At 29.2% G+C, this 15,172-nt stretch overlaps 1 protein-coding gene and 1 long non-coding RNA gene across 10 annotated transcripts; one reads left to right on the forward strand and one right to left on the reverse strand.

Moving 5' to 3' along the window:
- Positions 1-5,998: 5,998 nt before the first annotated feature.
- On the reverse strand, positions 5,999-8,220 carry LOC108755359. 2 transcript variants are annotated; one of them, XR_001939758.1, is made up of 4 exons: positions 8,077-8,220; positions 7,058-7,117; positions 6,534-6,621; positions 5,999-6,102 (listed from the first exon to the last, which is right to left on the reverse strand). It is a non-coding gene; the product is annotated as an uncharacterized LOC108755359 (long non-coding RNA). The 2 variants fall into 2 exon arrangements; XR_001939757.1 differs by lacking the exon at positions 8,077-8,220 and adding an exon at positions 7,501-7,574.
- Positions 8,221-8,937: 717 nt separating this feature from the next.
- LOC108755263 (H(+)/Cl(-) exchange transporter 3) lies at positions 8,938-14,893 on the forward strand. 8 transcript variants are annotated; one of them, XM_018498165.1, is made up of 11 exons: positions 8,938-9,153; positions 9,901-10,013; positions 10,324-10,495; positions 11,719-12,068; positions 12,179-12,340; positions 12,468-12,755; positions 12,966-13,148; positions 13,226-13,440; positions 13,634-14,194; positions 14,276-14,653; positions 14,738-14,892. In XM_018498165.1, the coding sequence occupies exons 2-11, from the start codon at positions 9,915-9,917 to the stop codon at positions 14,826-14,828; spliced, it is 2,499 nt and encodes an 832-aa protein (XP_018353667.1). In that variant the 5' UTR covers positions 8,938-9,153; positions 9,901-9,914; the 3' UTR covers positions 14,829-14,892. The 8 variants fall into 8 exon arrangements, with proteins under 8 accessions (XP_018353667.1, XP_018353668.1, XP_018353669.1 ...); XM_018498164.1 differs by lacking the exon at positions 8,938-9,153 and adding an exon at positions 9,167-9,246 and having other exon boundaries at positions 11,725-12,068; positions 14,738-14,893; XM_018498163.1 differs by lacking the exon at positions 8,938-9,153 and adding an exon at positions 9,168-9,246 and having other exon boundaries at positions 14,738-14,893.
- The last annotated feature ends 279 nt before the right edge of the window (positions 14,894-15,172 follow it).

The raw sequence follows: 15,172 nt of genomic DNA on the forward strand, positions 1-15,172 counted from the left end.
AATTATATATAAAATATTTTTTCCCGGGGTCTTTTTAAAAATTCCTTTAAAATTAAAAATTCTTTTAACATAATTTTTAATTGATATTATTATAAATATATAACAACAATAAATAGATATTTTATTCCTATTATTATTATATTTAAAATAATATAAAATCATTTAATATTTAAGATAAAAATAATAATAATAAATATATCATCATGTTTATTACTATTATATTTAAATTATTATTTTGTCTATACATATATTTAAAATCTTATCAACCTTATAAAATTATTATGTCCACCTATCCTAAGTCCCCTAACCATATTTCTACCTACCCGTATTCCTACCAATCAGTATTCCTATCTACCCGTAATCCAATCTACATTTCTACTTGTCTACATTTTTCTCTATCCACTTTCCTCCCTATACCATATATTTTAACTTAATAAAAAAAATCTTTAATTAAATTAAACCGCGACGCGACACGCGACTTATTCTCTGTTGGTTAATCCAGCAGGATATTTAAAACCTACCCGAGCGAGACTTGTGAGAAGAATTACAGTTTCAATATGAGTTCAATTAAAATTTAAATAAGATATTCCCAACTTCGTACATATAAGGGAAAATGTACACAAGAAAATAGAAGAAAATTAAGCAAACTACTTTTACACATTACCTTATACATCACATAGTCAATATTGACCACTTATCTTATTCCTTGTATCATGTTCCTTCTTCTTTCTTCAGGTCAGATTGAATACCTTACCTTGAATAAGTGACTGAACCTGGCTGTAGTTTGATTGCATTTTGATCAGAAATCCATAAAAAGAAGAAAAAATCCTTCTCTATCCGATTTATCATCAATAAATCGATTCATCATCGTTGACAGTATTACGTTTGATTCAAATCAAACACGAAGGTCGATGGTATCAAAAAAAATGTAAAACAAAGAGAAATTAATTTAAAAAAATTAATACACAAAAGTTGCACAAAACTTCTCCGTGGCACATTATTTTAATTTCGAATTATATTTAAGTTTAGAAAAAATTTACTTATCGCATTATACTTATATATACTCTCGTTCTGATCAAAAAACTTCTATATGTATATGTATATATATTTTTTTGTTTTCTGCGTGTGTATATATATATATATACAATATATATATAATAAATTTCAATGTTTTTGTGTAACATACATATATACATTGTATAAATATATGTACAATATGTTACATAAAAAAATTGACATCAATAAAATTTATAAAATCTTAAGTGATAAAAAATCTATAGTAAAATAATATAAAAGCATACTCATGCATACTCATGCATATTCAAAATCAAATAAAATACATAAAATAAATAACATGAGATCCCAAAGAAATAAACGTTACTTTCATATAATATAATATATTACCAATAAAACGTTATATTATATTGTAAAACAAATTAAACAAAAAAATTTCCAGACAATTTTTTAATATTTAAGAAAAAAGAAAAAAAATTATTTAAATTTTACACCTATTAGAATATAACGGCATGGAGGTACATAAATAAATAATATTCACAATCACACTTAAAATTGTGTCACAGATATGTCCAAATTCATTTACTATTAATTACTATGTGTGTGTGTACGTATGTGATAATAAAACTTATAAGCTGTAAGTAATTCAACTGCGATGAAAAATCAATTAACCGATTATAAAGAAAGAACATAAAAGAAACTATAGACAAAGAGAAATAGCAATACAAAAACAAATTGTAAAAAAATTTAAATAGCATGAAAAAAGAATTTAATAGTAATACAAAAATTATATTTTTTAAATCTTAAAAAAATATAAATAAAAAAACGTAGTAATAACAATTTCATGATGGGTCGTTTCATTATTGCATCGCTGAAAATCAACAGTTTTTATTGAAAACATAAAATTTAAACCAAATCTTGATGTTAAATTCAGTTACCCAGTAGCAATGACTTTAACTAATGACGGCGATCAAAATAATTTTTTGTCTTTGAAAAAAATTATTATAAAAAATTGGTTACCACATATAACCGATCTAAAAAATTCTACGATCCTAATTCTGCAATAAACCTCTAATATCGCATTTCATACAGGTAAAATCTTATCAACTTGTTGCAAATTACTTGTCTTTGCTGCAGTTCTTTCGTGGCACATGCAAAACAAAAGTGCGGATTGAGCGACAAGCAAAGTAGCGATTAGCTTACGTTCGACGCGACGGATGCGAGACCAACAGTGAGATCGTTGCGAAAACGACCGGCTTCTCGTATCACGTTTAACGCGCGTCTAACGTCGACGAGGCTTTCATAACCACAATACTGAGAATCCACAATAATGTGTCACAACAAGTGCATAAATCACATGGCTGGTAGACGCGACGCGAGGCAATCCACTTTCTGGGGCGCTATTGCCCGCATCCCTCGTGCAAAAATTGTGGTTAATTCGGCTTATCGGCTTCCTAGACGTTAGTCTTACGAGACAAGCTCGACAGACCGGTAAACGTGGCGAGAATTGGGCACGTATTGCAACGATCTTACTACGCGGACCGTATCCCGAATTTCTACAAATTTCGAGTAAGACCCGGAAATGTTTCTGAAGAAACGCACCATTTATTGCACGTGCCATGAGAAAGCTGCAACAAAAATTTAAAGGACACACGAAAAATTTAAGAAAATTTACGGAAGGAATAAGATATTGAAAGAGTTGAGGATGGTGGAAATGCTACAAAAGAGAGATTCAAAAAGGACAGTGTGAAAGTGTATTTAACAATGATCCTTTCAACATACTTGAATAATTGAATGCTTGTTTTAAAATTTATTATTTATGCTGCTCCTTTTTACCGCAACGCATCAAAAAGTTATACTTATGATTAGTCATAATGTTAGTATACATTAATTAATGATATTATAATATCGATGTCATAATACTTAATATTGTGATTATAATAGTGTAACACATTTACGTTATGGTTAGTTTACAGCGTGATAATTTGGATAAAGTAACAGAAATTTTAAAATTGTATAAAAGATTGAGATTGCATAGTGTATTCAGATCAATATGCGGATCATGTACTATTGATGCAATAGTATCTGTTTTGTGTGAATAATTAAATACAATCTGTGATATCAATCTTTTACACAATTTCAAAATTTCCATTAACTTGTCCAAATTACTTCGTTAAATCCTATATTAACTGTGAAGTTATAGCATTGTTGTTATATATATGTTTACTGTTTTTTTATGTTTAGATTATAAAAAACTGTAACAAAGGTATGAAATAATTTATCAAAAATCATTGAAATCTTTCGCATAAAACAGATTACGAGAGCTGTGATGAAAGGAGTATTACACAAAAAGGAAATAAAAGAAGAAATGTTTGTAATAGAAATTAAGGGAATTCTTTCAAAGGTACATTGAATGTGTGCTAAGCTGTCGATATCGAATAGAAATATTTTGTATGAATATATTCATCGATGCAAAAAATCTATTTATATCTATCTTGAATTGAACAGGCATTACATCGGATATATCTGATTTGATAATCGAAAAGAAAAGAATCTATTCATTATTTTACATATTCTATATTGCATAACACTTCGATAACGAGTATTATGCAATATGGAAAATGTTTATTAATAAAATGTATGTTCGTTATTATTCTTTTGCAATTCTTTTTCCTCTTTTCGTTTTTATATTACTATTTCTTCTCTTCTTCCGCGAATATTTATTGGTTTTTCATAATAAAATGCATTTCACAGCTACAATATCTTCCGTACTCAGTAATGTGAGCAAGTGAACAAATTTTAAAAGTTATGCGTACTCAAAGCAGTGTAAGAATTATAGTAGGTTTGAAGAACATTTTTTTCTTTTTTTTCTATGACAAAATAGATCTATGATATATGTATTAATAATTTTTTTTCTAATTTGTTCAATTTAATTTCCGTCGGTTTATCGATACCCGAAAATCTCTAATGGTATCTTTTTTAATCGCGTATCAAATAAGAAATAATGACGTGAAATCTAAGAAGATACTAAATTTCAGTAATAATTATAAAATATTTATATATTGTGTGTTTTATCGCGTTATATCAACGCTTATAGCTGTGTTTTTCCATGTACATATTTCTTTATTATATTATTATTATTTATTTATGTCTTGAAAATTATTTGCATCTATATATTTTAAAAGTATACATTAATTATAAATATGAAATATCTGTTTTTTTATAAGAAAATTTTAATATCAACATTATAATAATTTAAAAAATTTCTGCTATGTAAATATTTCTAGGATCTCAAATCACATTATTTTATTTTGTTTGTTGTAAAATCAATTTGCCAATCAATCTGATGAATAAACTACAAAGCATTGTATTAAAATTGGCGCTCTATAAAAGTTAAAATTATCTATTTATATTCATATGTAACAACGTGTTTATATGCAAATATATAATAACTCAAATACATTACACTTAAACTAATTAAAATAATTTAATTGTAATATTTCTTATTTTTATAAGGAAGTATTTATATTTCACATAATAATTAGAAAATATCAATATACAAATATATGTATATTATGTATATGTATTATATATATTGTTATTTTGCACCAATTTATAAAATATTTAATCTTGGAGAAGTATTAAGAAGGGGGATTAGGAGAAAGAAAAATATTCCTATCTATAATTTAATCAATTTTTTCCTAACAAAATATAATTCTTTATTTTTATTTTACATATTGCTAATGTTTATCAAATCTTTAGAAAAACTTTATAAATTTTCAATATTTTGTTTTATGATTTTGTAATTCTATTTTATTTCTTTCTTATTTTGTGTTTATTTCAATAATTTTAATTTAACAAAAGTCTAATTATTTTAATAATATATATTTCCATATATGTATATATGAAACTATTAACATTTTTTATTATGCTCTAATTTTATATATTACTAGTTTGATTTTTGTTTTTTATATTTCCACAGAAAAGGAGGAATTTAACTTTAGTATCTTTTCATATTTAAACATCTCTTTAATTTTAATATATTGAATATAAATAATAGTTATCTATATCAATAAGATTTAATTTCGAATTTTTATTTTGTATTAAAATTATTTTTATTGAATAAACATTAATAAATTTTATTTCCTTTTTTTTTTTTATCTATTTTCGTACCTGTACGGGTGCAATTTTAAGCATAGCAGTACACAGAAAGAATGATTTTGATAAAATATCTAAAAATTAAGCTAAATAAATAAAAGGAGCTAAAATATCAAAATTTTGTATAGCTTTGCTTTTTTACAGTCTATATTTTATGATTAAATTTTCTATATAAAATTATTTTGATAGTACAACGTAATTATTTTCAAATCTGTATCTATCTAAATTTTTAGATATTTCAGCAAAATTTTTGAAATGCAAATTTTTTCCGTATCAAAGTCATAAATAATTAAAAGGAATCCAAGATTAAATATTTGTCACAATGTTTTATAATTTTTTCATTTTAAGGCAATGAATCCATGAAGTTATATTCGATATTCACTCGTGTGATACGATTGTAACAATGTGATATATAAACTTATATCTAATACAATTTTCAAGATTCATTACCTCATTAATAAAATATTTTATCACTCACCGATCGATGAGTACTAATAGAGTTATCGGCCATATAGCTATGATGATTCTGTAACATACAAGGATGAATTATAAATTAAAATAACGCTTAAAATAATCAATGATTTATAAGATATTTCTTATGCGCACAGAATTTGTTATTCACTTTTCAATCAAATACTGAAATAGTTCATTGTTAAAAAAATATCTTCATGAAAATGAACTTTTTTAATATTGAATTATTTTCTCTAATTATTTTTAAATTGAAATAAAATAATCCGAATAAATGAGAGAGAAGGAAGGGCTAATTTTATTGTAAGTAAACAATAATGCTTACCACAAAGTTCCTCCACCGACAACCAATGCCTTTCCTATGTTTCCTCCTTACAAGTTAACGGATCCTCTTATTTTTTGGTTGCACTCACACATGATACGGAATAGCGGAATTGTAGTATCGTCTTACAACACTCTAATCTGTAATATAAATATAATTCAAATAAATATAATGTCTAAAATAAATATATAAATATATAAATATTGAAGAACAATTTTATTGATCAAGTTTATGTATATAAGTAATCTCTCTCTCTTTCTTAGTTGTGATTTGAAATGATTCGATCTTTTTGATATAAAATTTAGTTAAAAAATAAATTTTATATTAATTATAAATATCTTAAATATTTTGAAATATTTATATATATTTGTTCACAATTATAAATATTTTACTAAATATTTTTAAAAATCTTAAAAAATAATACAATATAAAATATCTTATTTATTTGATAGTATAATATAACATGTTATGCAGTACGCAATTACATAAATCTAAAATGCTGTACTAGATATATAAATAATTATTTTCATCAATAGTAAATAATAAAATTAATTAATTATAAAATGCTTACCTCACGATTCTTTCGCCGTCATCCCTGTCATCGCCCCGGCTTTTATTTCATTTGTTCTTTTGTGTATTGCTATTTCTTCGTGCTACATCTGTTTGCAAAAACAAATAAATTACTAATTACAATTAACTGTGATTACAATTTACTACAATAACAATTGTACGTCTTTATCATATTTTATTTAATAGTTTCGATATTAATCACACTTAACGCGTATTTAATCATATTTACGATAGTGGACAAAATCAGAGCATAAATTACGACACGTTTGATATCCGCGATATTTCATAAATAAAACGCATTTAATTGTAAGATGATAAAGAGATTCGTTTTCTACGCGATTAATTTGATATCAAAAGCGATGCGACACAGCGGTAACGCGTCGCTGCGGCGATGTTACATTTTCAATTGAACAAGTACTGCGAAATGCGCATCCGATCGAATTAGCGCATGATTATCGAAATCTATTATACAATATTTCAGTGAAAGAATAAAAAAGTCGCTAAATAAATGTAAGTTTCACTTACCTATTAAATCAGTACCGACGCCATCTCATCCGGAGCTAATCTATCCCGAGCTGTCGTGTCCTACAAATGAAACGTGAATGCGTTAAGATAGCGAGAAAGTTTCGTTTTCGCGCGGACCGCGAACAACTTCACAAGTGACGCGGAGCGACGACGACGCTACGCGTCTCACTCTTAACTTTGTGTTTATACGTTTTCTGCATTTCGAACTATAAATAGTATATACATGCATTACATTGTAATAGAACAGGCATATACCATAACTATATATTCGTAGCATTCGTGATAAGTTGCTTTGCCAATTATTCGCACAATACACTTTCAGTCGGACAAATATTGAGATACGCATTTTAATAATTATTAGTAATATATAAGCGCCAAATTGATGTTCCGCGTCAGTTGAATATTGCAATGAGAAAAGTACAATGATAATGTAAGTTTTTTACCAATTAAACGCCACGCCGAAAGTATTTTTTATAATACTCGTTCCGTAGAATCAAAAGCAGTACGCCACGTTAATTTTGATGAAACAAAGTTAACCGCGCGCAAAAAACGACGCCACTTCACCATCTTAATCGCGGTGAATATGTATCGACATCGACGGACGAAACGAGACTGTCACTTGTCACCTGTCACTTGTCTTATCCGTCCCGTGTCCGTCGCGATTTGATCAAGATGGCGTCGTTTTTCACGCGCGGTGAACTTCACGCATCAAAATTAACGCGGCGTATTGCTTTTGATTCTACTGAACGAATATATTGCGAAAAATACTTTCGGCCGACAACAATCAGTGTACTAGTCCTATTAAATCTACATTACGCGATATTTAAAGTATTACAGAAAATTCATGCTCGTGAAAACAGCGATATTAATAATTACATATATATTAATAACATTAAATATCTTATTTAACACGTAAGATATTTGAAAACTGTTCAAGAACTAAAAGCGATCCCGCGATCGGTTCTTAAACATTCCTCGCATCGCGTGTGAAAATATCAATTTGACAATACTTATGTTACCTTGTTAATATAATTTGAACGCGCGATCCTTTCGAGCCCGTTTTCCGTCGTTTTATTATTCTCTGCAGGAACTAGGATACTTCTGGAGGGAAGATGTATGATTTACTCGAAGCCAGGAGTGCGAGATGTTTCAACGTAATATTATAGGACGCGATCCTACTCCTTGGAGTCGCAAAGTCGTAAAAACGCGAGAGCACGCGTTACACGGTATTTATAGGAGTCGCGGAACCTCGAACCCCACCACTCTCAAGTCAGCCAATGAGCGCAAGTCTTGCTGCGAGCGTTATATCCGAGCGCTCATTGGAGCGCGTTAGCTTTCGGAAAAGATATATAAATGCTACGCGCAAAAAATTTTCAGTCTTTTTCGGAATTTGAAGTCGTGCGTTTCGTGAAGATGGAGAATCCTGCACGTATTCAGAATGCGCTTTTACGATATTAGCGCATATGTAACACATAGTTAATATATATTTATCATTGAAAGCGCGTTCTGAATATGGAAATTATATTCTTTCTAAAAATAAAAATTAGACTAAAGGATGACCATCGAAGACTATGAAAAAAAAATTTGATCTTATAAAACAATAAAACAATTATAATTTATATTATACTTTTTAAAAAACAATCCTATAATGCATGTAATTTAACATTACAATTTAGTACGGACTCGCCCCACATTTGTTTACGATACCGTGATTTTATTGCCAATACGTAGCTATGTAGTTGCTAAATCGAAAATATATGTACTGGCGCTAATGTACGGACAATTTCGACGATTCTACGTAGAATGTCGGGATAGTTCTTAGACTGTTCAGTTTCTGCTATTGTCCAATTGAATTCGTTATTAGCCGCCTAGTGAGCAGCTGTAGTACTGAAATGAGCTCGCTTTCTATCCTGTCTTGTTACCTTTTGATTCCGCTCCGCAAGAACTGTGTAAGGAGGTCTATACGTGATAGTGGACTGATTCGACAGAGTTCTTATTGTCATTGAACTGTCAACTTAATCTTATACAATCTAATCTAAAACATGGCATAATGATTGGTGTTTGTAGATAAAACACGACGTTTTTCCTTAAAAATGGTAAGTTCTCGAACATTCGATGCGCATGAAGTAATTTGGGAAGGTAACCTCATCTCTCCTGAGGAATGAAACGTCATGTAAAGAAGCTTCGAAGTAAGCTCGAAAATACGCAGTTTTAAACATGATAACTACGTTAGCATATTTTTCCGTGCTTAATTCATCCGCAAGGGAAAATTCGTTACGTGCACGCTTTATAAGGGGAGAAAAAGTTATCATATGGTGTCCCAAGTGCATTGTCCTGTGTTTTATGCGTTTTTTTATATTCATTTCGAAAGCTGTTTCTAGGAATGATTTCAGTTTCTAATATCATTTTGGCATGGTGTGTGTAATTGATGTTTTTTAACAAATCTTTTCTTTTTGAACAAGAAGATGCAAATCACAAAGATAATGTTTGACAAAGATATAATTTGAGAAAAAAACGATATTTCTCTTACGTCAAATTTCTAGCTGTATAACATTTGTTCACAACGTATGGTACACTGGTAGAATCTATAATGAATAAAATATCTGTAATTTGTACCATGAATATATTATTCAAATTATATTACATAGCATCCATTTGAAGGATTAAAGAGGATTATGGCAAAGCCGATTAAGCCACATATTAATGATGTGCTTGTATAGAATATTTAGTACCATGTATGGCATTGTGGCTTTCGTTTTCTCTCTGTCATCTAGAATCTTGATAACGAATCTTTACATTCCATTTTGAGACGGCAAAGTAATATTTTACTTGTGTAAAATCAGATTATCATGATGCCATGGAGAGGTTTCCATTGAAAGGTACATCATCTTTGAATTCGGCAATTCCTCATTCAAATGCAAATGCCGTTACAACATATCATTCAGTTGATGCAAAGGTATGCTGTTTCAATCTGCATCTTCTTGCCTTACATATTATTTTTGTTGTACTTAGATTAATATATTTTTGTAAAATGTATAATCTTTATTTCCTTAATGGTCTCATAGACTATCATATGTTTCTTATGTGTATTAACATTTCATATACTTGCATACTCTAAAATTTGTCAGGAATATTAGAAAATTATGTATTTTATCTTTATTAATATAAATTTGGTTTAATGTATCTTTATTTTGTACTAAAATGACTGATCTCTAAGCTAAATTATAAAAGTAGATAATATTAGCATGTAAATCTTGTATTTTCAGAATATAAAGTATGGTGATATTACAGAGGATGTACGACTACGAACTGGAACTATAAGACGCGAAACAAATCTAAGTAGCGACGACGACATGTTGGACATCAATCATCACACATCTCATTCAGATAATAACGTGTTATCAGATTGCGTTCGCATCGACGATGCATCTTCCCATCGTAAGTCATTTAAGTTATTTTGTTTGATTTCATGCATGCATTATCTAGTTCCATAAATAATGTTACGTACAGCTTTTATTTATTTTTAGCGAGCATTATAAAGAAATATAGAAGAAATTTTACCAAGTTAAGCGTAAATCCATTTGTATAACCTTGGAATTTAGTAGTCTCATATCTATTGATACCTAATTTGTATCCTAGCTTGAAATATCATTTTAAATTATTCCTTCCTGCTGAAGAAAATTTCTGAGACCTCTATTGATCTGTTCAACTTATCTGTTTGTCTGCTCATCTGATTCGAAGTTTATCCTGAGTGATACTGGTTAAACAATTGAGCCAAATTTATTTGTACTTGTGGCAAAATGTGTAAGTTAACACAAATAATTGCCATTCTAATGTCAACTTAATTAATTTAAAAAAAGACAAAACTGTATATAGATATAGTTTTAAAAGACAAGTTAATATATCGATTTTAAACCTATATATTCAAATAAAATTTTTTTTCAAGCTAATAAAGTATTTATACTGTTATAATGGAGCTTTATATTCTTAAATGCTTACATTTATTATGATTTTAAATAACTTTAATAGACTACTAATGTATATTTATGTGTGTTTTCTAAATTCTAATAATGTATAATTAAAATAAAATATATTTTTAATTATACAGAAATATTTTCAAAAACTTATTCAATACTTTAAAGATATTTTTTACTTTTTTATAAATTATTTTACAATTTATTAATAAAAATGAAAAAATATATGTATGTTGTAAATATTTATATGTATTTCTACATATGTGTGAAATTTTGTCATGCTTATAACAGTAATTAATGTGTATATATGTGTATAAATAAGTATAAGTTAAGACACTAAAGTTTAAGTATATACACTGAAAAAGATAAAAATTAAAATAATATGCTAAAATGTTTTTTTTCGTTTTGCTTTAAAATCTTATACGTAATATATATCGAATTTTATAAATAAATTGAAAGTAGAAGAAAACGATACAGAGTATTCTGATTATTATATTTATTATTACTAATTGTATAAAAAATAAAATTACTAGTTTTTGTCTTACATATATACAATATTCTTTTGCTATGTGATTATTAAACTTTTTTATACATATACAGCAATGATTAAAAATGCAATTCTCAAAAATTGTATCAAAAGCATTACAAAATAATTTATTGTTATTATGAAATTTTAAAATTTATTAGTTTCAGTTGACTCTGATGACATACCTGGTATTGGACAGTATGATGATTTTCATACTATCGATTGGCAACGGGATATTGCGCGAGATCGAATGCGGCATCGTTATATCGTGAAAAAGAAGCACGATTCTATCTGGGGTTTGATAAAAGGAGCTCATGACGCATGGTCGGGATGGCTATGCGTTTTACTAGTCGGACTTTTCACGGGAGTGGCGGCTGGTGTTATAGATATTGGCGCTTCCTGGATGACAGATCTTAAATTCGGTATCTGTCCCCAAGCTTTTTGGTTAAATAAAGAGCAATGTTGTTGGAGCTATAATGAGACTACGTTTGATGGTGGAAACTGCACACAGGTACATATATGACTCTTTCTTTATTATAGCTCACAAATTTATTATACTTCCGAAGGCTATGTATTAAATTTTTTCTCAATATAATTAATAATATAATATCTTTTTCGCAGTGGTTGACGTGGCCCGAAGTATTATATCAGGCAAAAGAAGGGGCAGGGCCTTATACAATATCATATTTATTTTATGCAGCATGGGCGCTTCTGTTTGCAGCACTTTCTGCATCTCTAGTGCGAATGTTTGCTCCGTATGCTTGTGGCTCTGGAATACCTGAAGTAAATTTCAAGTTTTGCTCTTTTTTAGAAATATTATAAATATATGATTCGATAATACATAATAAGCAAATCTAATAAATATTTTTTTTTACTTTTACATTCTATTCACATACGTATATTTTTTCAGATAAAAACAATTTTGAGTGGCTTTATTATCCGTGGATATCTCGGTAAATGGACACTGATTATTAAGTCAGTAGGTCTGATTCTTTCCGTATCAGCGGGTTTAAGTTTGGGAAAGGAAGGTCCCATGGTACACATTGCATGTTGTATAGGGAATATATTTTCTTATCTATTTCCAAAATATGGTAGGAATGAAGCGAAAAAGAGAGAAATTTTATCTGCTGCGGCCGCGGCAGGAGTTTCCGTCGCTTTTGGAGCCCCGATTGGCGGTGTTCTATTTAGCTTGGAAGAGGTATTATTTGAAAATTAAATATATTTCAAAAAGCAAGTCTCAATACTTGTTAAAGCTAAGAATATTCTAGCAAAATATGTAGAATATTTTTTAATATCTATGTTTCTAATCAAAGTCTAATTTAAAGTTCAAAAATGTCAAAAAGAAAAAAATATCCTAAATATGTAACCCATATTTTGAAAGGCTGTAAAAATTATGTATTTGTTTTAGGTCAGCTATTATTTTCCATTAAAAACTTTATGGCGATCGTTCTTCTGTGCTTTGATAGCTGCTTTTGTACTACGTTCCATAAATCCATTTGGAAATGAGCATTCAGTATTATTTTACGTAGAATATAATAAACCTTGGATATTTTTCGAATTGATTCCTTTCGTCATGCTTGGTATATTTGGAGTACGTAATTTTTATTTCATATTACATGTTATTAAATTTATTAAAAGTATATATTTATAAAAACAAATTTTCGATAGGGAGTAATAGCAACGTTATTTATCAAAGCAAATTTATTTTGGTGCCGATATCGTAAAACTTCCAAATTGGGACAATATCCTGTTACTGAAGTATTAATTGTAACAGTAGTAACAGCAGTAATTGGCTATCCCAATCCATACACAAGGATGAACACCAGTCAACTCATTTACTTATTATTTAGCCAATGCGGTGTATCAAACGCGGATATGTTATGGTTAGTAAATACGCTAAGATTTCACTATTTTATCTGAAGATATCATTTATAACTTAACTATAAATTACTAAAATATGCAAATTTAATAATTGCCTATAATTAATTTTTATCAGTATGGTATAAAATCTATAAAACTAACATGTATATTATTGAATATATTTAAATTATTCAAGAAATATTTTCTGCTCAACAGCGATTACAATAGAAACTTCACTGCTGTGAAATCTGCAATCGAGATTGCTGCAGCTGGCCCAGGAGTCTACAAAGCTATATGGCTACTTGTATTGGCACTGATATTAAAACTCATTATGACAATATTCACATTCGGCATGAAAGTTCCCTGCGGTTTGTTTATTCCTTCTCTCTGTCTGGGAGCGATAATGGGTCGTATTGTGGGAATAGGAATGGAACAACTTGCTTATAATTATCCTCACATATGGATGTTCAGCGAGGAGTGTTCTATGGGTGTTGACTGTATAACACCTGGACTGTACGCGATGGTCGGAGCTGCTGCTGTCCTTGGGGGTGTAACTAGAATGACGGTTTCTTTAGTCGTCATTATGTTTGAATTAACAGGCGGCGTACGATATATTGTACCTTTAATGGCTGCAGCTATGGCGAGTAAATGGGTCGGCGATGCTCTCGGGAAACAAGGTATCTATGATGCTCATATTGGTTTAAACGGATATCCGTTTCTGGATAGCAAGGATGAGTTTCAGCATACAACTCTGGCAGCAGATGTCATGCAACCCAAGTAAGCAAAAGATATACATACATGCATATATTTTAAGATTCTGCATACATGCACATATGTGTATCTATTCTTAATTTTTAGGCGAAACGAAGCTCTTCATGTTCTTACTCAAGATTCGATGACAGTTGAAGATGTAGAGAATTTGCTTAAAGAAACGGAGCATAATGGTTTTCCTGTAATAGTCTCTAAAGAATCTCAATATCTCGTTGGTTTTGTTTTACGACGGGACCTCAACCTTGCCATTGCTAATGCCAAAAGAATGATCGAAGATATTAGCAGACAATCGTTAGTTATTTTTACTAACGGAAACAATATTCAAAGTCATTCGCCTCCGCCTTTGAAATTAAAAAAAATATTGGATATGGCCCCTATCACCATCACAGATCAAACTCCTATGGAAACTGTAGTCGATATGTTCCGAAAATTGGGATTACGACAAACTCTAGTGACACATAATGGGTACGTATATAAATCTCTTGTATTCAAATAATCTTTAAGTTTATTTATAAATTAATATCGAGGTTTTTTCTCTCTCTCATGCAGGCGACTACTTGGTGTAATTACAAAGAAAGATGTTCTGAGGCATGTAAAGCAGCTCGACAATGAGGATCCAAATTCCGTTTTATTTAATTAAACTTTGCTGCTGCAAATAGCCAATTTGAGATTATGAATTCGATGAAATAACATAATAAAAAAAAATATATATATATATAAATATTATATAATAAAAAACATATATAAATAACTGTTTTTAACAAGAAAATATTAGAAATAGATAAATTCATCATCAATTGTTCGCTCCTGATTGTCAAATCCTTGAAGTAGTTTTATTAAACGATCATATAATAGAGTTTTAGCATCGATGGCCCATAAACAATCTAAATGGGTTAATAATTTATATGGATTTTCCTCCAGCAGGATAACGTTTGGCAGCTGCTTGTATATCTCAAGGACATTCTAAGAACAAAAATATAGAAA

Source organism: Trachymyrmex septentrionalis, unplaced genomic scaffold (genome assembly GCF_001594115.1).
Source record: "Trachymyrmex septentrionalis isolate Tsep2-gDNA-1 unplaced genomic scaffold, Tsep1.0 scaffold87, whole genome shotgun sequence".
NCBI lineage: Eukaryota > Metazoa > Arthropoda > Insecta > Hymenoptera > Formicidae > Trachymyrmex > Trachymyrmex septentrionalis.